This window comes from Corvus moneduloides, chromosome 2 (assembly GCF_009650955.1).
Source record: "Corvus moneduloides isolate bCorMon1 chromosome 2, bCorMon1.pri, whole genome shotgun sequence".
Taxonomy (NCBI): domain Eukaryota; kingdom Metazoa; phylum Chordata; class Aves; order Passeriformes; family Corvidae; genus Corvus; species Corvus moneduloides.
The window spans coordinates 40875836-40900610 of NC_045477.1; the positions used below are offsets into that span (position 1 = coordinate 40875836).

A 24775-nucleotide genomic window follows, 5' to 3' on the forward strand; every position below is an offset into this window, starting at 1 on the left:
TTTTCTAAACCTCTCTCAGTTCTGTTAACAACCTAATGTCTGAATAAATATCTTTGATATTTAGAAACTGGGGGAAAGTGACTATTTCAATTACCTGTCATTACCACTTGCTTATCTTACTAACTTTCTTGGTTTGATTTGGCCCCAAGGCATTTTTTGGGTTTTGGGGTTTTTTTCAGTTTTTACAGGTCTTGAAGTAAAGATATTCTAGTTATCATCCTATAACTGCTATGTGATGGTAGGGTTCAGTGGTCATGTTTATCATCCAGGGCTTCCCAAGTGAGGAAATGCTGCAACATTGTGGTAATGAAACACAACTGCTTCAAGTAAGATGACATTTTTAGGAGGAGAGAAAACATGTTTTATATTATTATAATAGAGAATTTGCATAATTCAACCATCTAATATATGGCATAAATTCAGGAGTGAATTTTGCCATAAAAAAAAAAACAACCAAAAATGCTTTTATTGGCTGCTGAATTATACCAGTTCTCAAATGACTTCTCAAATGATTTCCCAGCAGACATGCTCAAACACCTGACACGGCTTGTAATAAAAGTTCTTTTATACTGACTTTATGCTATTTCATTTGCACTTTCAATTCAACATGTGTTCCTGATATCTTAAATTAAAAGAACTATGCTCTAGCTCACTGCTGACTTTGAACTATCTGGAATTATTTAGCGTAAACATGCAGCTAAGGCAGTGCAGTCCTTCTCTTCAAACTCTGCATCAATGTGTAAAGTCATGACTAAAAAATGGAATAGAAAGTATGAATTATTCATTAAATACTCTTGAAGAATCATAAAACTGCAAACTCTTATATTTTCTTACCGTTCCAAAAACTTTTGGAATTGCTGCAGTAAAGATAATTGAACTTAACCTTGAATAAGGACTGTCTTTGTCCTTTCATCTTTGGTTTCATGTATTTTAGAAGAAAATGAAGAACAGAGTCTGTGTCACAACTGAAAGTGTTTGAATCAATGAACCCCAAGATACACAAGATTCGAACCTAATTTTTGTAAAATGGGAATTCCTAATACCCCACCATCTGCTAGATTTAGCATTTAGCAGTCTGAATTATAGACACAAACTACTAACTTTTTTCCATTGCTAAAAATATTTGACAACTGGTTTATATGGTATCAGTTTAGATATTATAAGCTAAATTCAGAACAGATTTATTTGTTTCAGACCACAGAACAGAGAAAGTAATTTCAAGCAACAGAAAAAACTGGTATTATCTTGCTTAACAAGCAAATAAACGTTTCAGGAAAGAGAAATCTGAAAATGTGAGAAAATAATTTAATCTCCTTTGCAGTATTAACTTAATAATGCATGTACTGTACAGTGTTCCAGCATGCAGCGTACTAGAATCAATGTATATACCTTGAAGCGCCTGTATCAGTCTCAACTTACCTCAAAAGGAGTCTTAAAGTTTCTCAGCTTTTAAGTTGACCAAAACATAGGTTAAAAATTAATTTTTTTTTTTTTAGAAATGCATATGTTGCAAATGCATATGTGTGTATGTATATATATGTATGTCTCTGCTTCTATAGATGCAAAACACTTATTGTAAATTTCAGCCACCTTTGTTAATTTGAAAATATGTTACACAGAGATTTAATCATTGGAACATATTTTGCCTTGATGAATTTGTGGGCTTCTTTTTTATTATATTAAAGGAAATTTTGAAAATATATCATATTTTGACATATGATAGTGATATTAAAATGAATAACAATTTTTTATTTCTTAGGAGTAAAGGTGAAAGATTATATCATAGGACCTACTTGTAAAATAAATATTAGCACTGAAGTTAATACATTATTTCAGTGTTTAAACCAAAAAAAAAAGATATCTTCTAGCTTTTGTTGGGAGAAAGGAATAGGTTTCCTTTTAAATCAGTGTGAATATACTTCTAAAATATTTTCTGAATATATTGAACAGGTTAAACTGTCTAGTTCCGTGATAACAAAGGTAATGGGAAGATCCTTGAGAGTCATCACCTGAAATTCATAAAATAAGCATAAGCTTTAAACCAAGAAAGTAAAGAAAAAAAATCAAAACCAAGGTTGATAGTGAGGAGTAGCATCAGAATGTGATCCGCCTTTACCAAAAAGTGTCTTTCACTTTGTAGGACCAATTTGAAATGAAACAGCTTTGGTTAATTTTAATTACTTCTTCTTATATGCAGATTTCAGCAACATATATAGCCTTATCAATAACTCCTTCAACTTTCTTAATGTATCCTGAACGTATTAATACCTAGGACTGTCAGATCATCAGGATGTATTTTGGTCTGTGATGTGTCAAGTAGGTACTTTTCTGAGTAGGGCCCGTATGCAGAGTAGAGTCATCTGTATTTTAGGATGGAAGGTCTGTTAGTCATCCCTCATTTTATTCTGCTTTAAAAGTTCTATCATTTTACATTCCTTGTGTAGCTTTTCTTTAGAAAATTCTTCCATCTCCACATGGGTTTAAGAAGTCTTTGGAACATGGGGGCAGAAAATGGAGCAATAAGTAAACATTCTTCCTGGTCCTGTAAAAACTGCTTCTAAAGAGACATGAGCAGAGGAAGGGGAGAAGACCTGGAGGAATACTTCCTCCCCCCATATTCAAAGGCTGCCTGAGTATATCCCCTTACATAACTTGTCTGCTGTTTCTTCCCACCAGTATCTCAGACTGAGAAGATGGCTCCATGACTGATTAAGCCAGTCGTGTATCTTGGAGGGTACTTATTTAAGAAAACATTTATAATAACCTCATTTCTTTTCTTCTTTAGAAGTACAGCACATAGAATTATCAGACACTGAAAATAATAGTGCCAGTGCAGCTCTAATGCAGGGGTTTGAACAGGGTCATATTTCTTTCCTGCCCACCTCTGTGTTCCCAAGGTTCCAAGAATTAATTCATTTTCTCTGTGTATTAATTGACCTGGAATTTTATCAAGAATGGTGGCAAGAAAGCATTGTTGAGTTACCATATTGAGGAATTACACTCTTGAGGAATTACACTATTTCAGTTGCTACAGGATTTAAAGTACAGGAAACTTTATTCTCATCTGCAGTTTGTTATGATACCTGCATCGCTCAGCAAGAAGAACTAAAGAACATCTGATTTTTTTTCTTCATCAGTGATTGAGGGAGAGAATGAAAATATGAAAGAATATCTACAGATAAGAGAGAGAAACCACACTTTGGCTACTGTCTGAGTTGCAGGACACAGATTCCAGTTTTCATTCCCATGAGATTTAAGTACTTAGTACTGAGAAGTCATATATTTTTAAGTGCAGAAGTGCTGTAAGGAGAACACTGGCACTCAAAGAATATTGGAGCACTGTTCTGAAGAATATTCAAGAATTTAAAAGAGCGATTTTTCTTATATTTTGAATGTTTTCCATATCCTTGCCTTTCTGGACAACATCAGTTTAAATGGTAAATCCTAATGAGAGTACTTGCCTAGGTTGAAAACAGCAACTTAAAATTGTAAGGGGACCACAAACTTGCTGTTGCACTGCTGGTTGCAGTACACACCTGTATTCCCAAGACTCTGTGGTAAATCACTGGTCTTAAATAAGATAGCACTTAAAGCGACCCGTTTTATGTATCTTATTTTATAGAAGCCTCCACAAGGAACAGAAATACTTCCCTTGAGAAATTATAATAGTAAATTGAAATATATGCATGCTAACATATATGTTAAATATTCATTTAATTTTATGTTCTTGCTTAATTTAGAAAGAAAAAATAAGGTGTGGAGCTCAAATCCTGTGATGCACACTCACAGAACTATCCTGTTTAAGAGCATGGGTCACAATTAGATAAAACATGGGTACAAAGAAACCTGATGCCTTTGGATCCCTGCAGGCATCAGAAAACATACATAAGTATAAAAATGTGTGTGTGTGTGTGTGTGTAAATATATAGCTTATATCTCCATATGTACAAAGATATAAACATTAAATATTATAAGAAAATAAGGGCAATAAGGAAAAGGTAAGGGATATTTCCCCCAAAAGACCACACACAGCAGAAGAACCTGCCAATGGTTCATGAATCAGAAAATTTTCTTTCAAGGTCACACAGAGGGGTTGGATTGCTCCCCTGTCTGTGGCTTGAGGAGAGCCTCCAGCTATCTGTGGGACCATGGTGTGTTGCAAACTGAGGCCACAGGTGCTCCCTTGTCCTAAGGTCGATGGCTTTGTCAAAAGCTGCAGAAGTCTCTGTCAGAGTGGCTTAGGGACAGGATGAGAGTGTGCCATGGTCTGGTCCTGCACCTAGCCTTGCATCTTTTTCTTTTCTTTCCAGCACTCCTAGACTGCGATATTATATTTTATCTACGGAGTCTCTCCTAGGAAGAAGACAAAATCATTAATCTTTATTAATATACACCCTATCCATATGCTTACTAATCTGCATGAAATAACACTTAAATTTAAAGCCATGATTTAGATTTGTTATCATTAATTAATTCTTGGTTTTTCTAAACTCCAGCTTGATATGAGTTCTGCTTATTTGCACCTACATTCATTAGTTTTTTCTTTTGTGCAATGCAAGAAGCAGGTGACCAAATTATAAGAAACAATCCATACGATGGATTTGTATCAATATTTTCCTTTCATAAAATAAATTTTGCCAGCTGAATCCATTGCCCCTCTGGCATTTTAAGCTGCACTTCTCAAAATTTATTACTGGAGTTATTTTAACTTCAATAATATAAGTACATATCAGAAATCACTTATTGTGATTGGTTTGTTTGTGGTTTGTTTTTTTTTTTTTAATAATGCAGATATTTGGTCCAGAACATATATTTCTGTCAATAAACCCAAGCAAAACAATGTACCTAAACAGCAATCCACAATCCTTTGCACAGTCCTACAAGTGGGTCTAATAAACTGAGAAATCATGGGAAAGAGAAACTACTAATTGCAGCTGCTGCTATTTGCTGACTTTACAAATTTGCAGGCTAATTATTTGAATCTATTTCAGCAGAAACATACGCACCTGAAAATAAAAGTATTTTCAAAATCTGCATTTGAATAGTAGTGTAAAAAGACAACAAAATGTATAGTAAGTGCGTAGTCACTAAAAAGGTTGAAAAGCATAATGGGGTCTTAAGTCATCATTTTACTGCATGATAAGAGAGTTGAGAAACCCCAAATGTAAGAATTTAAAGACATGGAAATTTGCATCTCACAACTAGCATACTTTGACCTGTCTCCCACGTTTCTCATCCTTTTTCAGCTGCCCAGCCTTTCTTTTCTTTACCAAGACTCAGAGCCCCATGTACCTTTTCCTGTCTACCCAAATTTTATGAGGCTGTTAGCTGTGTGATAAAGGTTGCAGTTCCCAAAACCGTGAAACCATAACATGTGGTTGAAGTTGTGTGGAGTTGGTAAAACAATGCAATAAATAATTTTTAAGTCAGTGACCAAACCCTAAGTCTCCAGGTGTACCTTTTTTACCTCAAGCTGCTGTTGGTAGGACAAATACAGCAGGATGATATAAACTGCTTAATGTGTTGTGCTGTCCTCAGTAAGAACTGGAGGATGTCTATCACATAAACATATGAAACCCTAAAACCAACAGAGAAAACCCTGCTTCATTGAAAGTAGCAGGACAATGTCACTATCTATCTGCACACAAATCTTTAGGCTAGTGCTTTAAAGATGAAGAGCACTGTGCATTTAAATCATCCAAGAGTCTGAAGTAAGTCTAAAATTATTAAAATTCCACAGACTTCTGGTGCACAGTGAGAATTTTAGTTATTCAGACCAACACGGTCAGGAATGCTCTTCTTGTGACCTTTTACTTTTCTGGAGGCTTTCACTTCTCACTTCATCATATGAATGGATTGGAATCATAGATATGTTCTATGGGTCTATCCAGCTTTTCTAGTTCAGAAATGTAAACTCTTATCAAGATGCAGGTACATGCCAAAATTAGAGGAGGCAGTGGAGGAAAATGAAATGTCAGATTTACTTATATATTATTTAATAATAGACACCATTTACTGCCATTAATTTTCCAAGTGATTTTTCTTAGCAACTCCTTGACATAAAGGGGAAAATTGTGTATTACTTTTCTGTGACATAAGCTGCTGCAAGCAGTAGGAAAATTTTTGTTTATCTTGCTCTCTCTAAGCAGAGTTAATTCCTCTTAAGTCTCTTGAGCTTCTCACTAGACTGCAGGCCAAAACATGTCTAATGAGAAAGCCATTCTTAGGCATAACAAACATTTAAATCATACTATGTGTTTTAGTCTTCACTTAGTAATGTTTCTTATATTTCTTCTTTATCTTTTTTTTTTTCTTTTAATAATTGTTTTTTAATGCAGCATCTGAATTAATGGAATATGAACCTCAGGAAAGCAAATGCAATTATGCATACTTTAATCTCACGTTACAAAATCCATAACACATTTACATTTCTTCAGCTTTCCTAAATTGTAACACTTCTTTTTTTCACAGAAAGTGTTGATTATGGGCCAGTGTTTGTACAAGAGCCAGATGATATGATTTTTCCGACTGATTCTGAGGAAAAGAAAGTGTCTCTGAATTGTCAAGCACGTGGAAATCCTACTCCCACATACAGGTACCTGTTTTAGAACTTTATTTTTTTAAGTTTTCGGAATATTAGCCACTGCAATCCTACTCTGAAAATCAATGCATTTTGGTGTGAAACAACAGAAACAGCTCTGTGACGCTAATGTTTTTCCTGATTGAATGTTTTTTTTCTGATTCTGAATAAGCAAGAAGAATAAGTGGCAGTGATTAAAGGAATAACAATATTTTAAGTTTCAAATTATGTGCTCTCTGCATCATTTCTATCCATGTGGAGAGATTCCTTTTGTCCAGTTAATTGACTGCGACAACTGACAAAAACAAAATATTTAATTGTTTGTTTTTTTTTTTTTATTTCGAAGCATCTATAAAGCTACAAATTACTATCCCAATATATAGGGAAAGCAGCAAAGTATAGGTACATTAAATGACATGACTTTGCACTACAAGATACTATGGTTGAGCCAAATCTGGTGTTTTTTCATGCACAAGTCTACCATTTTATTCCCATGCAACTATCACCTGTTGCTTATTTTTCCATACAGACTTGTATGCCACAGTTATCTATTATTCAGACCTGTGATGACATACCTGTGAGCCTCAGAGTGCAGTTTATTGATGGTGCACACTTACAGGTGGTAACAGTATGTTGCAGTCACCTTACCCATTTGCTGTATCTGTCTCTGCTCATATTTTATGCAAATTACAAGTGATGTAAGAGGGCTCGGGGAACATATGGTTGGTTATTTTTTCCATATACTTTTAATCTTTCCTCATAGAGTCATTCTGCAATTAAAAAGGGAACATAAAGACTCTTACTGTGTTTTGTCATAGGTGGCAACCATCAGTTCTCCGTTTTGTCTTTTGCCTTTTACCCTTATTTGACTTGTGGATTCTTCAGAATTCTGGTTGAATTTTCCTTAGAGTTATTTGAATCACAACACTTGCATTTCTATAACTTGAAGAAATTCAGAATCAGTATCACCCATAGACACCCCCACCACAACAGTACTCAATCTGCCTCTTTGCAATATATGGACTCATTAAGTGGATCTGGCACGTGACACAGCCTCTCCAAACAGCACAGGCATGACTAATACATGTAACATGGGATTAGAAATGAATATCCAGAAATTCTTCAAACCGGAATAGCATTAATTCCTCACTATGTGGTACAGAAGCTATCTTGCTTGCTTCTTTACTGACATTCCTTGTGTAATTTCTGCTAATTACTGGTGATTTGTTAATAAAAAAAAGAAAAAAAGTCTATTAGTTCCACACATTGTAAAAGTGCTGTCAGTCCATTAAACATAGAGTGTGACCATGGGGAAAAGGCACAAATTCCCCCCCAAAGGAGAGTCCTACATTCAGGTCTCCCAGACATCATTATTCTTGTAGAAATTTTGTCTATGGAGAACCTATGCCAGCTCCTTTCTTTCTTTGTCCAACTTTTTTTTGTGTTTTCCCAGCAGAATGCAATCAACAAATACAGACTTTCAGCATATTTTAAAGGGTGACTACAAAGAGGATAGGGGTCTCTTGTCACAAGGAGCCACATGGAGAAGGCAAGAGGCAACATGGTTTCATACTCCTCAGTAATCAGTGAAGGTTTTCAAGATGCAAATGAACAAGATGCTTGATTATCTCATCTAGGCTCCATTTTCCACATAAGACTGGAGCAAATGATCGTTTATCATCCGTTCCAACCTGGGCTGGTTTATAATTTTGTGATACCTATTTCTTCAGTTCTCCAGAGATTAATTGGTTTCAGCAGCCTCATAAAGAAACTTTCCTGACTGTTGCTCATGCAAGAAGAGATTTAACCTGAAAGGCCTAATTCAAACAGCACAGTTTAACTTCTCCTTCTATTGCTGCCACTTGGCTGCACAGCATTTACAATGCACACTACCATTCAAGGGAGGGAAAAGAGGTAAAAATTACTCTCTGAGGAAGATCCTATTCTTCAGGACAAATGTAGAGGGAATTTATTCTCAAAAGATCTACAGATTTACAACATTTTATATATGCCACTGCCCAGCCACACTACCAAAAAACCTGTCCAGCTGGACTGGACAATAGAAATCTTTATTTACGTGTGCTCTGAGGCCTTTGCTGCTAAGAATTATTTTCAGCCAAAACCAAAGCGCAGTAAAACTTTATTTAAAGTTACATTATTTAAAGTTATATTAAAAGAACCTTTAAAGCACTCAAAAATATCAGTGTTTCCACTGCCTTTTAAATTAATTTCTTTAGTCTGTGTAATTCATGACACAGTGTTCATAACCTGTTAACAAATTCTCTTTTTTTCAGGGACATTACTTTGTTTTAACAAAATGGGTAATTCTCACATAATTTCAGATGTTGTTCTTCCTTTCAAAGTGCTTTATTTCCCCTTGTCCAAGCTCTACCCTGAAATAAAAATTTTTAATTTTTTGAGTTTCAGCCATTAAGGTATTTTGATGCATAGATTTAGGGGATAACTCCCTGAGATAAACTGATTCTGTTTGCTTAGCATTTCTGCAAATCATAGTTTAGCATCACAAGTCAGGACCAGTACAATGAAGAAGATAACTGTGATCCCCTCAATGAGGAATTCAGACATTCACAAACTTCCTGTGCGATCTCACAGGTCACCAGTGTTACTGAGCTACAAGCAGGTGTTGAATTCCCTGAGATGCCACTTCACTACACGGCTTTCCCTGATTGTGAAACACTTCATGTACGATTTTACTTAGGCCCCACATACACTGGGTAGCAATTTTTTGTCAGTATCATTTCCTGTTAGAAAAGGCAGTTGAAAAAGTTTTCTAAGAATTATTTTTTGTCTTCTGAAGCCAAATTATAGTATTTTGAAATGTTATCAGTCACTTTTCTTCAAGAAAAAATGCATCTGAATTTTCCTAACAATCTATGTCCTTGGAACTGCTATATTTTGGGTTCAGTCCTTCCAGATCAGTCAGGGTACCAAGAAAAAAGTCACCTGATTCAATTTTGTTTTTCCTATAATGTGCGTAGATTATATGAGGGGAATACAATCACTCAGGAAGGATCCCAAGATAAAGAGGCAGGTAGTTATCAAGATCCAAAGTAAATCATTCAAAGAAATTCAAGAGATAAAATTCAAAGAACATATTTTTGCATTGAACTTAACTGAAAATGAAACTAAGGAAAAAAAGCTAATTAAGCTCAATTTTGTGGTAGTTTTCATTTGGAAATGCCAAAACACTCATTTCTTTGCATTTTCCCTGTTTAAATTTCCTTTCATTTCAAGATCAATTATTTTTACATTTTTATTTCACATATATAGACAAGGATATATGCATAAAATGTTAACTTTTTTATGATTTCATTCAAAATATCAAATAACTAATCAATTGTTCAAGATTAAAAATTCCTTTCCTTTTTAGCTCTTCTACGTATGAATCTACCTAAAATTGTAGTAATCCTACCAAGCTTTCCTCAATACTCTTTAAAATATTAATAAATTGTCAATGATGTCTCCTTTCTTACATTAAATGAAGCTGAGGTGCTCTGCAATCAAAAGTCCAATTGTGAAAAGAAGGAACAAATAGTAGATTCACAGTTCATCTAAATTCTGACAATTCTGACCTTTGGATTAAGAAATAGTCACAGCTACAGTGGCTAAAATTGCTGGCTGTACCTCATTCACCATGAATGCTAACAAGATAGGGTGAATTGATAATCATTTTGCTGTGTTAAAGTTGTGTCTGGAGTTTAAGTGTTGCCAGGTTCTTCCAGTCTTTGCTGATCTCTGGCAAAGCTTGCAAGTTCCTGGAAATTTCCCAAGCCAACTTTGAAGCTGCAGAATGACAGCGAAAGAGTAATGAAATATCTGGGCATTATAATAATTGCACCATATCTGTTTACACTGCTCTTCTTCGCATTCTTCTTAAAATTTCATGTAATTACACTTTGACAAAAAAGCAGATTTAAAAGTCTTCATATGTGGATGTTATTCTTTAATTCAGAAACTGCAAACACACACACACACATATATGAGGCTATTCCAGACTGCCAAAGTCTATTAATCTACCACAAAAAATATTTTCTCTTGCAGCCAGTGGACTATTACAGAGTTTGTTGCTTCAATCTTTTGAGATGAATGAGGGGCTGAGGCTTTTTGGCAGACAATATCTGGGACCCATAAAACAACTTGCACAACTGAAAAATTATGGGACACTTAGGTTAATTCTGAAACCTCAGAAAAATAAGTGTTCATTCAGGAATTATTCAAAACTTTGCCTGAGTTGGGATACTTCCACTTTCCTACAGCCTGGCCCTTTCCATCTTATCTTTACTCCCATCCTTGGCTTTACTGCTCAGGCTTCTCATTTCACTCTCAAACACCTCCCTAACTTAGCATTCCCTATTCAGACTGTTTATTTGATCTTAGTTTCCATGTACCTAGTAGCTGCCCGGATCTGCCCTTGGCCACACACCAGTTAACTCCTGTCTTCTCTTCCAGTCTTTGAATTTTGTGTATACTGATTCAGCTGATATTATTTTGCCTTTGTCTGTTGCCAAAATCCTATACTGCATAACAGCCTATGTACATCAATCTACCTCCCTGCTCTTCACAGGTCTTGCTCTTCTTTCTTCTGTATTTAAATGAGGTGTCTCTATTTCAAATCAAATGCTGAAAGAATGGGAGAAAAAAGCTTGCTTGTTTGCATGCAGTGTAGACTCAACTCTGCTACCTGTAAGCTCAGCTGGGCCTGATGTCTTAGGTTTTAGCTTTTATATTTTTCAAATCCTGTACTGTTTAATGTGCAACTCTGAAGTTTTGTGTGGCCTGTTAGCTGCTGTTCTTTCATGCTGGTTAGACATAACAAGCCTCTCTAGGTTTGCTCTTCAAGGACACCAGACCCCAAAATGAGTAAACTAAAGCCTAGATCGGTGGCAAACTTTGGGTAATTACATCATTAACTGAGGCTATAATTGGAGAATTAACACTCATATGCAAATGGACCAAGCTTATAAAAGTGTGAAGAACCCGTGACCCAGGGTCCATCTTGGGGGTAGCCTTTTGACTGCCCAGGGTGTACCTTTGAAGGCCCTTCAAATAAATACCTACTTTTATTCTCTTATTTTTGTCTAGTCTCTGTTTTTAGGCAGCCACCTCAAGGCATCAGGCCTAAAGCTTTAAAGACAGAATATGAATTAAAACTTTGATTATCATAAGCCCAGTAAAAATCCTATTTTTAACATAAAGGATGTCTCTGCTATGCAGTTTTCAAGTCTTAAGCCTTTATGAACATTAGTTTTTTGGGGAAAAAAAAAAAAAAACCAGAAAAAAAGAGATCATTTTTTCACTCAGCATAGGCAAAACAAAGAATATCCTTTTTCTTCAGAGATTGAAGATCAGGTTTTGTTTGTGTTTTTTATTCGCTTATGTTGTCGAATGCCTCCATTCAAGATTTTCCAGAGTAATGGATTCCTGCACAGGACATATTTTAATAGTTGTCCTCATTATTACAACTGGAGCTGTCAGATTCTCTGTACTAAGCTTAATACCTTCACTCAGTTATTAAATGCTCAAGTAGGTTTTGGTTTTTTTTTTCCCTAAGATGGCTTCGAAATGGAACTGAAATCGACGTTGAAAGTGATTATCGTTTCAGTTTAATAGAAGGAAGTCTGATCATCAACAACCCCAGTGAAATGAAAGATTCTGGACAGTATCAATGTTTAACTACCAACATGTTTGGCAGTATTTTAAGCAGAGAAGCCATTCTTCAGTTTGCATGTGAGTAACACTTTTTATAATACTGATAAATCAGACCTTATATTTCTTGTTAAGGCACTAAATTGTAATGTGAATATGTTATACAAGTGACACTGACATTGTTGGGCTAGGATCTCAAAATTAGAAATAAAATACTTAGCAGGAAAATGTGATTTTCTGTAGACTTGTTACTTTAAAAATAGAACCATCAGGGAAAATAACTCTAGTACATGGTCCCAGATCCCAAATGCTGTATTTTAATGGCATACTCGAATACTCTGCAGTGATGTATTTCACTCATTGCTAGTTTCCTGAAACATCTGTCATTTTGCCACATTTCTCAGCAGGAAAGAAAGAACAGTAAACTTAGGAATAGAATGGGGTAAAGTTCCTGTATATCTGTTGGATAGTCTGCACCTCTATATTTTTTTATATATATATGTATATAAATATATATGGTTTATGTCTGTGTTTTTGCATACATATCCAATGTACTTTCATACATTATGAAACTGAAGGGGTTTTTTACGGTCATTATGGAAACCAAAATTGTCTTAGCTTTTGAAATTTTTCACTACAATATACTTTTCAGAAGCTATCAACAGCTCATAATCCCAAGTAAATGCTATGGTCTATCAATAGCATACTCTTTTTCAAACGTACTAGCAGGAAGAACTGGGCCAGGATTTACCCTCCAACCCTAATTTCCCTTAAGCACTTTATAGGAAGGCAGCCAACATCATTTTATTAGTTTATCTAGATAAATCTTACCATGAGTGGCTTTTAAGAGTAGGGGTGCAAAAAGAAGTCCATCCTAGTTTCTCAGATCCCACTGAAAATAAGACATTACCATGAAACATGAGGCAGATCTTCAGCTGGAACAGTGGGTTTAAGGAGAAGTTGCCATCTGCATGTCTACTAACACATCTGGTGTTGTCAAGAACTCAGCAGATCTAGTGTGAAGTCTGATTCTCCCTTAATCCACCCCTCCCTGGTCAAGTCAGACCTCTTAAATCTATTGCTTAAGTCTTATCTGCTGCAGATTTTGTCAAGGTGTTTGTTAGGAGATCATGGCACTATCCACCTGCTTCTGAGCTGGGAGGAATAATGATATTTGTCACAGTTTGCTCATGCCAGGGCAGCATGTTTAAAACTCTAAGCATCACAAGAGTATCACAGTATTACTGGACCTCAGTCTTAAATGGAGCTTTTGAGAAAATTCTGCTGCATTTTATCGTTTAGACAAGAAAACTACCCTGCAACAAATCTCTTGTTTAGAGAACCCAAAAAATGGTAAATATACATAGTTCCAGGTGTCTGAAGCTCAGATTTCTGTTCTGAAAGAGTAAGTCTAAGAGGTGCCCATTCAACCTCCAATTGAAAAAAAAAAAAATAATAATACAGGGAAAGTGAGAGCTTGATCTCAAACAGCAGAAGGCCTATGAGTTTCAATAGCTACATCTACAGTTCATTCAGGCCCCCATGTTCTTATAATTACAATCTTACCTCCTCCAATAAAATAAATTTAGATAAAGTAAAAAAAAAAAGAAAGAAAGAAGAGATTAAGTTTAGTGGGCTTATTTTCATTGGATTTTTTAGTTTCTATTATCTTACACACCTACTTTTGCAGGTATCAAAATTATTACATTGTGATGTTTGGAATGTGATTTCTGTTCATGAAAGTATTTGGAAATTGTAATGAAAGTTTCTCAGTAAAGTTTAATGGAGGAACACTGTCTGGGAGTGCTGAGGTGTAGTAAATAATGCTGCAGGACTTGCAAGAGAGAAAGGGCTGCTATAAGGACATGAAAATCTTTTTTAAATAATAGACTAATAACTGGTTGAAATTCTTTTAGAAGTTTGTGAGAAGAGCAATTTCAAGTTCAATGTGTATTTGTAGCTCAATTTCAATGTAGCATGACCCTCTCTCTTCCACTCTTGATTTAATACTTCTTCAATTCCCTGACCTTAAATGATTGGTGTTCATGTTGAAAAAATATTTGCATTATGCAACAACTCAGATTTTAATGTTGTTTAAATTAATTAATGTTTAATGATGTCACCACAATGTAAACTCATACTACCATATCAAAAGCATGTATCACTGAAAAGTTGTAAGTCAGATCCAAGGGCCACCTTTCCCAGTGCCTCACCACCTTTATAGTGAAGTATTGCTTGTTAATAGCTGGCCTGCATGTCTCCAGCTGTTTTCAATAAGACAGAAAGTAAAGCATTGAAATAGATTTTTTAAGGAAAGGTTCTAACCTTAAAGTAATTAAAGTAATTGGTGCTCTGCAGTTTTACTGGGCTCTAATGGCTTCAATGGTAATCTATAATCCCAAGGATAAATCAAAGCATTTCTGACTATGAGATGTAGAGCTACTCATAATGGCGTTCACTTTCCCTTTCTTTGCTGAAAACCATGGATTCCAAAAGCTTAGAAACCTACCACTTTCACAGGAAAAAACCCAAAAAATTAAGCTCATGGATTTGTTTATATGCATGGGTTGTACCTCTGTGGAAAATAGTTATAACTTTGCAACTTGAAAATTCTTCTAATTAAAAAGAGAAATGGCATGCAGCCCAAAAGGGAACAACAGGCACCATTAACCAAGGCCTTTGACATCATCTTATGGAAAAAGCACATACTATAAGGTGTCTATGCAAAAATATCATGAAACCTGAAATAGGAGAGCATGTGTGTGCCACTGACTCTTAGTTCTCTCACAATTCCATGGCCAAAAACCCAGTTGCTATGGTTATTATCATGTAGTTCAGCATTGGAGATGCATTGCAAATATAAATGTTCATGTACTATAATGTTTGTATATGTGTGCACAGTTAAAATAGGACTTTGAAGTACTTACGCAATTTCTTTGGGTTTGAAAGAGAAAGACATATAAAGTGAACATTATTCTGTATATGTTTAGACATAATACTTGAAATAACCCACTCTATCACTGGTTTTTTTAATGGAGTAAAGCTGAAGACCAGTTATGTGCAGTTAAAGGTCTGCTTGAAATTTTAAACTACCACATCAAATACTTATGAAGATTTAAACTCAATCAAAGGTCTCTCTTTTTTTCTTTTTTGCATTTCCTATGATGTCTCATGCCCAAGGTTGTGCTGGCTTATACTATTTTAAGAAAGCAAGCAAAAATAAAAAAAGAAGAAAAAGTATCTCATGCTGTAAATGAAATTAGAAGAATATTTTTTCAATAAAAACATAACCTGATGCAAAATTGAAAAAATATAGGTTTCAGCTTGACTAAATCTACCTGCCTTAGTGCAAAACAACTGCATATATTTGTATGTGGTTCCACAGCTTCTCTTTGGAACAGTGTCCTACAACTTTGGCTACCACAGTGGATGTATTTTGTGCTTACCTTTGCCACATGTACAATCTCTATATTCCATTAGGTTACAAAACAAAATTGCTGGCCTTTATCTGTGGGTCATTCAGCCTTTCACAAGCCTACCATCTCAGTGATATTTACAGCCTGGGCTAGAAACCTGAAGAAGTGGTAGGGGAAAACAACTACTCACCTGTCATTTATAGAACTCCTCACTGCAATATTATTAATCTAATTGTCACTGGCTTCTTTGCATCATTTCCTTTTTTCTCTTACTAAATCTATTTTTTCCTTTAATCTACGGAGAAGAGTATTGATTAGACACAATTTCAATGTCCTTTTCTAATGGATGATCCACAATAACTGTCCAGTGATGTACAGAATAAGAAGTCACTCATGATGTAGACATACAAATCAACAGTTTTCTGAGGAGACAGCCTGTGCACTGCCCATTCCATCACAGCACACTTCTGTCAGCCTTTTAATTGACTTCACCTACTAAGAAATGAGCTTAGTGATCTATGTTTCCTTCTTGCCATCATGCTCCCTGGACACATTGTTGGGTATATTTCATAATTTCCTCGCATTAATTTTTTAGAAGTTGATTTATTTAAACCTTCTAAACATGAGAAAAACCTTTGTTTCTCATGTTCATTTCAGAAGATGCAGAATTGCAAAACGATATTACAATAGCAACATTTTCTTCTAAATCATATCAATCTAAACAGTTTTAGGTACTATAAATGAAAAGTGATAACTGAAGTGAGAAAAGAAATCAAAATACAAGTAGTTATACTTTCATTTTCAAATATGTCCCTGATCATCCTGTAACACACTTTTAAGTTTGTCACTGCTTTGCTCTGAAAGCATCACAGCAGCATGAAGAATGTTGCTATGTTAAAAGTAGCTACAGCTGCAACAGTGACTTGCACTACAAAATTTTTGGATTATTTTCTTCATTATCTCAACATGCCATTTTAAGAAAATATATGCTTAAAAGACACCTGAAAACCGCATGTAAATGCCAGAAAAAGTAAATTGTGTGTAGAGCTGTTTGCATTTTATTCATAAATAATTTATTAATTAAAGAGTATCAGATTCACTGAATCTGAAATGAATGGGAATTTGTCAAACTCTACTAACAGTTTCAGCTGTTGTTTCAGATGTTGTTTCCAGCCAGTTTCCCACATAAATGTTCAAAGCACTTGCACATATCTACTTTAAAATTCTGCAAATTTAGCCCTTTCTTTTGTTAAGAGGATCAGAAAAAAAAAATTAACTGAAAGATATATATTTTTCATATAAAAATGTTGAAAAAAACCAAGTTTTTAGTCAAATTCGAAGTCTGGAAAAATGAAACTATTTGAATTTTAGCTGTGGTGATACCTACTTTGTTGTTTATAGAAATATTCGACATATATAACAGTTCAATGGTGCAAAATGCTAAGAACTTTGGCTCTAGTCTAAAAACACATTTCATCTTAAAGCATAATCCTTTTGAAGTTGATGGGGTGATGTATGTTCTTAAAAAACATGAGGCTTCCTAAAGCAAGATTTGAAACAATCTGTATGGATTTGTTGCCAATGTCATCATGATAGACACGTAATAGGTTAATTAAGCTTTCTGTCATTAATTTCTTGATCCTTTCTTCTTAAAGTGAATAAATACCTTAGAATAATAAACTTTATTACTTAAAAATCGCAGAACTCATTATAACTCCTTTTAAGCAGCTTTTCTCAAAGCACTCATGTTGGAAAAGGTAGATCTTTGTTCTCTTCTGTGGCTGTGGTGAATCCTCAATGAAAATTTGCCATCAACCTTGCTTTACATAGGTGGATCCAAGTCTGAAAGCAAGTATGGAAAAATAAATAAAATAAGCAGGTCACCTAAAACTGTGAAGACAGCATCCACTCTTTCTGAAAAAAATGGCAAAATTAATGAATCTTTATCTTGTTCAAATTTCCAAACAAATCACTTACTATTGCCAAACAGTAAACCTTCTGGGATTTCAACTGTATTCGGGAGTGCTATCCAGTGAAAGCTTTGGGAAAAATATACTGCTTGTCTTCTGGAACTCCCCTTCCACAGCAGGTCTTCAGAAATGGTCTCCTGACCCTATCAACAGTGACTTGTCTGTAATAGCATTAAGATCTGCTCTGGTAGACCTGCTCTCTGTTTCTGTCCCTTTAGTTCTGCTTTTGAAGCTGTCTGGAAGTTGCAGTCAATTTCCATTTTTCGATTACTACATCAGCATTTAAAGACCAACTACCTTGCCTCTCCATTAGATCACTTTAAAGAGCCAAGGAAACCCAATCCTTTCCTGTCTACAAAAGCAGGTATGTTTTTTCATCAAGAAAAGAGGACAGTGGAGAAATTTTTATCTTCTATCTGTTGTCTCAAAACAGTATCCTGTGAGTTCCAAAAGGGGCTCATTATGCTAGTAAAATAAGCGTTCCCTAGCACTGAGAGCAAATCATATGGAAAGGTCCACATCCATAATTCTAAACTGTTTTACCTTTTAAGACATGGAGTACTTCTAAACTCTGAGAGCAGCCCCTAGTCAATTCTGCTAACACCCAAAATGTGACAAGAATTGTCTTGCAGAAGGTTGTGGTCCCACCAAAGAGTCCTGTGGACTCTTCCAACACAGTGACACTGTCCATGATGAAAATCCAGTGCAGGAGATTATTTCTTGATACCTTTCACTCTACCAGTATAGATAAAATGTTATTAGACTTTCTTTGTTCTCCTGATATTAGACTTTCCTTGTTCTCCCAAAAGAAGTTGGTTCCTCTTTGTCCTTACAAACAACTCACTCATTCCTTAACTTCAACCACTTGAATTTTCTGTGATGAAATCATATATGACCTCAGCCTGAGAGGGACATTTTGACAACATCAAGAAACAAAATGCAGGAAGCTCTAATGCAGAAAATATTTTTTTCTTATTTAGAATTAACATTTATCCTTTTGCATGAAAGTACTAAAATGAAGGCAGTGTGAAAAGCTGAGGTCAGATCCCAGATTACAGACATCAATACAGTGCAGATTTGATAGTCATTAGAATAAGTTACTAGCTTCAGAAAGGGGTATCAGTTCTGGATGTTCTCCATTGAGCAACATATATTATCTCATTCCATTTGAATTGCACATAGGCATAACTTCAATCTCATTGATCCTCATATCCAGCAAACACCAAAAAAGTTATGATTATTTCCAAGTATTCAAATGGAAATGAGATTTATTAATCTTGTCAAGTTCATTTATTGCTACATAAGTTTTGATGCCAAAAAAAGTATTCTGAGGTTTAAGTTCTGCTTAGTCTTTTACTCTAAAAATGTACTTTAAACAATACATTTTATATTTTTTGTTCTTTGGAAGAATTAATAGAAGTCAGTCATGTAGAGAAGCACAGTTTGAAATGTAATTACTGCAATCATTTAAAGATGCATAGTACATCTACAGACTTCTCATTTTAGCGCTGTGCATTTCTCTGCAGGACTGGAAGGCTGGTGTTTAACCTGCCCATAACCTAGCTCACCTATTTTTCACAATCTAATCTATCATGCTAATGAATCATTAGACTTGGCATTTAAATATAGATGACAGTAATTAAGAGTAGCATTACTAAAAAAGAAGAAATTTTAAAAGGTTGAAGGAGAATTTTGTGCCAAGACCAGACAATACTTTCTAAATTTCCCTCTGAGTTCTAGCTCAGATTCACTTTTGGAAATTACTGTGTCATCTCTCTACTTACATCCTTCCAGGTGTGGCATATGGTGGTGAGTGCTACTGTACCTTCTTTCAAATGAAAAGTTTTACTTGAAATTTCTTGCATGGTATCTGTAGTGCTACCATGGCATTCCTGCCCTCATTTCTCTCCCTCCTTTATCCTGACATAGATGTATTATGGCTTTCCTGAGAAACAGATCAGGCTCCTGATCTCATTGAAAAGTAAAATTGTCTGACTGGTTATTCTTCTGCAGGGGCACAGTTACCTGTGGTAGTACAAAAGAAAGAGCAGCACAAGCTTGGGAGGGAAGAAGAGAGAAGTGGACCGGGCATTTAAGCTGACTTAGGAATAGCACTCTTTATAAAAGCAGTGAAGTCACTTTTGATGATGCTTTGGAACTCAGGGAGGAAAACTTCTAGGAAAGAGTTGAGTTCTGTCTGAGTTAATAACGCTGAATAAGAGGTATGAAATTTAATAGAAGCCTACAATAAATGAAGGAGATTGATCATCAAGGAAAACATCTGGAAGGCTGTGAAACACATGGACAAAATGAGAATTAGAAGTCAAGTTTGCCTGACAAAGGAAATGAAAAATAATACAGATAATTTTTTTTGTTAGATTACTAAAAATTAAAAAGAAAAGATGGTGGGATAGAATTACAGTTAATTTATATATGACCCCAACTTCAATGGCCACCTTTGGTTTTCTAGAAGGACAGAGCAGCTTATACATCTGTTTTCATATGAAGCATGAGATACCAGTAACAGAAAATCAGGCATTCACTTTGGGAATGGGAGAAGACAAGAATGTAAGAGTCAATCCACACTTTAAACAAACTAGTTCCAATATCCATGAGTTCTATTCATGAAACTTAGTACTTCAGTGACTAGACTTCACAAGAGTGTGCAATTCCAAGGACAAATTGTCTTTTGTCCTTCTTGATACTTTCATTAGTGTTCACGGCACAACTATTAATTAAATCTCCTCAAGTTGCCAAGATGTCAAGATGGAAGTTGTATTATCAAATGAATAATTATATATTTTATTTATAATGTTTTGCATTCAAAATCATGAACCTGGTAATATAACTGTTGATTTGTTTATAATTTCTTGTAATTATTTTGAGAACAAAATCAAAATAATTTCCAAAAATAAATTCTCAACAGTGACAACGATCATATCAAAAGCTTTTTCAGATGACCACCATGTGATGATAATGTCAAGTACTGTAACATGATAGTCTTAAATTCTGTGAGGTTGGGTAGTTGTACTATGCTTGCCATCAGCAGCCAGCAGTTTACAATTTCTTTTGTACTGGTTTTAAATGTCAGATGTTAGAAGTTGCTTTCATAGAACATGGTATATATTTTAAAAAGAAGCAAATCCTATAAAATGTACTGTAACCTGTCTCCATATACAAACACACCCACACACCCACACACACCGAGCTAAACAATAAAAATCCCCCAAACAAGCCTTTTAATTAGGTTTCAGCCCTATATCTCATCAAGCATAGAAATATGCAAAAATGTCCTCAGGATTCTATAAATATGTAAATCCTGAGCCCACCCACACACCTACCGCACTAATTAAAACAAAATGTATTAAGTCAGGAATTTATATACTGTGTGTCTAACTACACATTAAATCTCACAGTAAATTTTATTAGAGTTGCCAGGTCAAACATCCAAGCTACAGGATGAAGGATTTATCATTGTCTATGGAGTCTGAATTTTGCCTTGGATTCTGGAGTCCTGAAATAAAGATTTGTCACATAAATTTTTTTTTCTTCTTTTTTCTTTTTTTTTTTTTTTTTCATTTTAGACCCACTAGACTCTTTCAGGTCACAGAAGAATTACTGCTCACTTACTGAACAGTATTCCATTTTCTCTTGTTCAGTGCCCAGCCCCCTGCCTTCATTAATTCAATCTATTCAAAACCTACTATGCAGATGAAATTAATTTCCTCAGAAGCTTTTTATGGTGCTCATCATTACAGCATCTAAATGCTTCATGCACATTAATATGCTTATTTTTACAGTGTTCGTGTGAACTGAGTAGTTATTGCTATCTCTTTTTTATAAATGGAAAACTAAGACATGAGAGATTAATGTAAAGTATCCAGTAATGTGGGGAATTGTACATGAGCTCAAGGGGAGCTGTTTTTCCCAAGTGCTTAGCAGAGCCAGAACTGATCAGTCTCCTATTCATCACTCTGACCAATCTTTTTCTCAGCCTTTGTATCAGTCGTATCTCAATCCTGCATCTGGTTTCTGATCTCTTTCCTCCTATCGATTAGGCTACTGATCCCATTTGCAGTTTCCTTACTTACTGAAAGCATCTGTTTGATCAAAAATGATAGTAGCATCTTTCTAGCTCTATTTTAGTCTCAGTGTACTCATTTTGCTCAATTGACTGCAGCTCCTCTGTCTCACATTTCCCACTTCCAGGCTCCTAAGCTCTCTTGCCTTCCTTGTCCTTATTCAGTACCTTCTATAACATGCTTTTTGCTTCCATAGCCTGCTGCATCCTTAAGAGACTAAATGGACACTTACTTATTATTTAACTAAAACTGAGAGTAAATGAAACAGAATCTTCTAATGGAAAGATTTTGCCATCTTAATCACAGTAGTTGCTGTCTGTGGTGTTTATAATAATGGGTGGATTTCTTGACAGTACAAATATCCATTGGCAGAATATATTTTTTGAATTATAATTTTTTTATATATATTCAGTTTAAATAACTTACATTGCCATTCTATTAGCTCTCATATGCAAAGTGGGACAAATCTTTGAATGGCAAATGGTTACAGTACATTCAGTAGGAACTTCTACTGATAATTCAGTGTTTTCTCTTTTAAATTATTAAACTATTACTGCAGATCACTTTATAATGAAACAGGTGCCCCTTGGATAAATTTCTACCTGTAATGACATTTCTATTTAAATGCTTTCAATTTATAAACATTTTTTCTTACTATGAGACTTCAACCATCTCCTTCACTCATTAACAGAGATTAACTCTGGCCTGTGTTTTGGTTAGTGACTGCAAGACTTTGAGATTTTAAGTCAGCCTTTATTCAGTCATATCTTCTGAATTCCACTGTCTTTTTTTCCTGTCTTTGCCTATATTCCTCTGTGGTTCACAAATGAAAGACTATTGCTCCATTGAAATGAAACCGTAAGAAATAGAGAAAATCTTAGCATATGATCATCACTAGCCATGATGTGCCACAAATATGAGAAAGAACTCTTTTAAAATTTTTCTTTGTTTCACTGCTGGTTATACAAGGCCTGGTTACATGTAGTACTCCAATATTGGGAAATGGAACCTCCATTAATCTTTAATTAAGTCTTAAAAGTGTCATTACCTCATTAAAATCATATCTGCTAAAAAAAGTGAAATTATCATGTATAAAATATGTCAGTGAATGTAAAAGTTGAACAGAAATATTGGTAAGAAAATAATAGCTAGCTGAACAAAAGAAACTAAGTATTTTCAATTCAAGATTGCCTTGTGGCAATCTCAACAGAGGAGCCAATCCTTCAAGTACTTTATCCTGCCCAACACAATTGCCAGCAGTTCACTCTAAGGCTCTGGAATAGCATTCAGGATAAAAATCTTTGATGTATATTTTGATCAAAGTTCTCTAAAATATAGAGAGTTCTGTACTATGTGAAAAAAGGATGTTTAAATACTGGGATACCAGTTCCACAGGAGATTTAAGCACTTCTTTTTTTCTTAGTCTAAAATTGGTCTTTTTTATTTTATTATCTATTTTATTATTTATTTCTTATTTTATTTATTATTTATTATTTATTTCTTCCATGGTAAAATTCCAAAGGAATTTTGGAGTCAGTCAATGAAATACATTTTTTTTAATAAAATTGAATTGTTTTGTACACATTGGTTAAGAATATCCTGTTATAGTGAAGTAAAGTAGTTTTTACAGCTGTTTGAGTACTTAAAATTTGACTTTGTACTGTGTTATACTACAAATATAAGAAATTCATATCTATATGTAATGTGTATATAGACATGACAAAACTTGACCCAGTACTGTCAAAATTAAAAGCCTAAATAACTATTTTTATGTATAAGAATGGTAACAAAATACTGAGGCAGAACTGCCACTTTAATGATCTTAATATTTTTTTCTGAAAACTGTGACTGTAAGTCTTTAAAATTCTGTTCTAGTTATTCAGTTGTTGGATTGGAGTTACAAGAAACTAATCTAATAAAGAAGGAAAGGCCGCAATGAAGTTTTAGTGAAACTGCCACTGTTCATCTAAACTCCCTCTATCTCTTCCACCCAGCTCTTCATACAGCTTGTCCTTAAATAGATCCACAAGCAATAAACCATCCTTGTTCAGTTTAGCTACCTGGTGACAAAGGCATGCACATTCTGCTTTATTATACAGACCTACAGTGAAACTTGCAGCCCAGAAGCTTACCTTTATTTCCTGTTATTTTGTATACACTCCTAAAATACGTGACCATAATACTTTTCCCTGAAGTCAAGATTTCCATAAAAGAGCATAGAGTAAGAGAAACTAGAAACAGAAGAGGCAAAGAAAAGCTATCCAAAGGCAAAATCTGTGGACTGTTTTAAATGAACTTTTTATCAGACCAAAAACATGAAAAGAAACATGCTTTACAAAGGTCATTTAATAAAGACAGTAAACTACCATATAAAATTATTCCCACATTATTTGAGACCAAATTTAACTGAGATTTTTAGGGGACTCAGATCTAAAATATGTATAAAATTTGTTGAACCTTGAAGAAAAAGGAATGAAATCCAAGTGTTTACCTTCACAGCATCACAGTTACCTCATTAAATTTAAATAAAATGTTTACTGAAATAAATTTAAATAATTCATGGAACTTGGACTCAATGATCCTTGTTTTTATGTTCTAACTTGAGATACTCTATGATTCTATTAATTGAATAGAGGTAATTAACATTGAATTGAGATAATGAGCACTTTAAAAACAGAGTATTTTAAGGACTTGTTGACAGTCATATCACAGAATCATAGAAATGGTTGTGTTTGAAGAGACTTTAGAGATCATCTAGCTCCAACTCCCCTGCCCTTGTCAGAGACACCTTACACTGGACAAGGTTGCTCAAAGCCCTATCCAACCTGACCTGGAATACTTCCAGTGATGGGGCATCCACAGCTTCTTTGGGCAATCTGTTACAGTGCCTCAACACCCTCATAGTAAAGAATTTCTTCTTAATATCTAATCTAAACCTACCTCCTTTCAGTTTGAATCCATTCCCCTTTGTCCTATCACTAACCTCCCTGGTAACGAGTCTCTTCCAATCTTTCCTGTAGGTCTCTTGTCATTAATTTTCAAAACAGTCATATATTGTCT

At 34.8% G+C, this 24775-nt stretch overlaps 1 protein-coding gene across 8 annotated transcripts in view; it reads left to right on the top strand.

Moving 5' to 3' along the window:
* Nucleotides 1-24775, top strand: part of CNTN5 (contactin 5) — a 620272-nt gene that overhangs the window by 380700 nt on the left and 214797 nt on the right. For all 8 annotated transcript variants that reach the window (XM_032099222.1, XM_032099223.1, XM_032099228.1 and 5 more), the window contains 2 exons: nucleotides 6472-6595; nucleotides 12153-12328. In XM_032099222.1, coding sequence (XP_031955113.1) covers nucleotides 6472-6595; nucleotides 12153-12328 — 300 coding nt within the window. The remainder of the gene's footprint in view (nucleotides 1-6471; nucleotides 6596-12152; nucleotides 12329-24775) is intronic.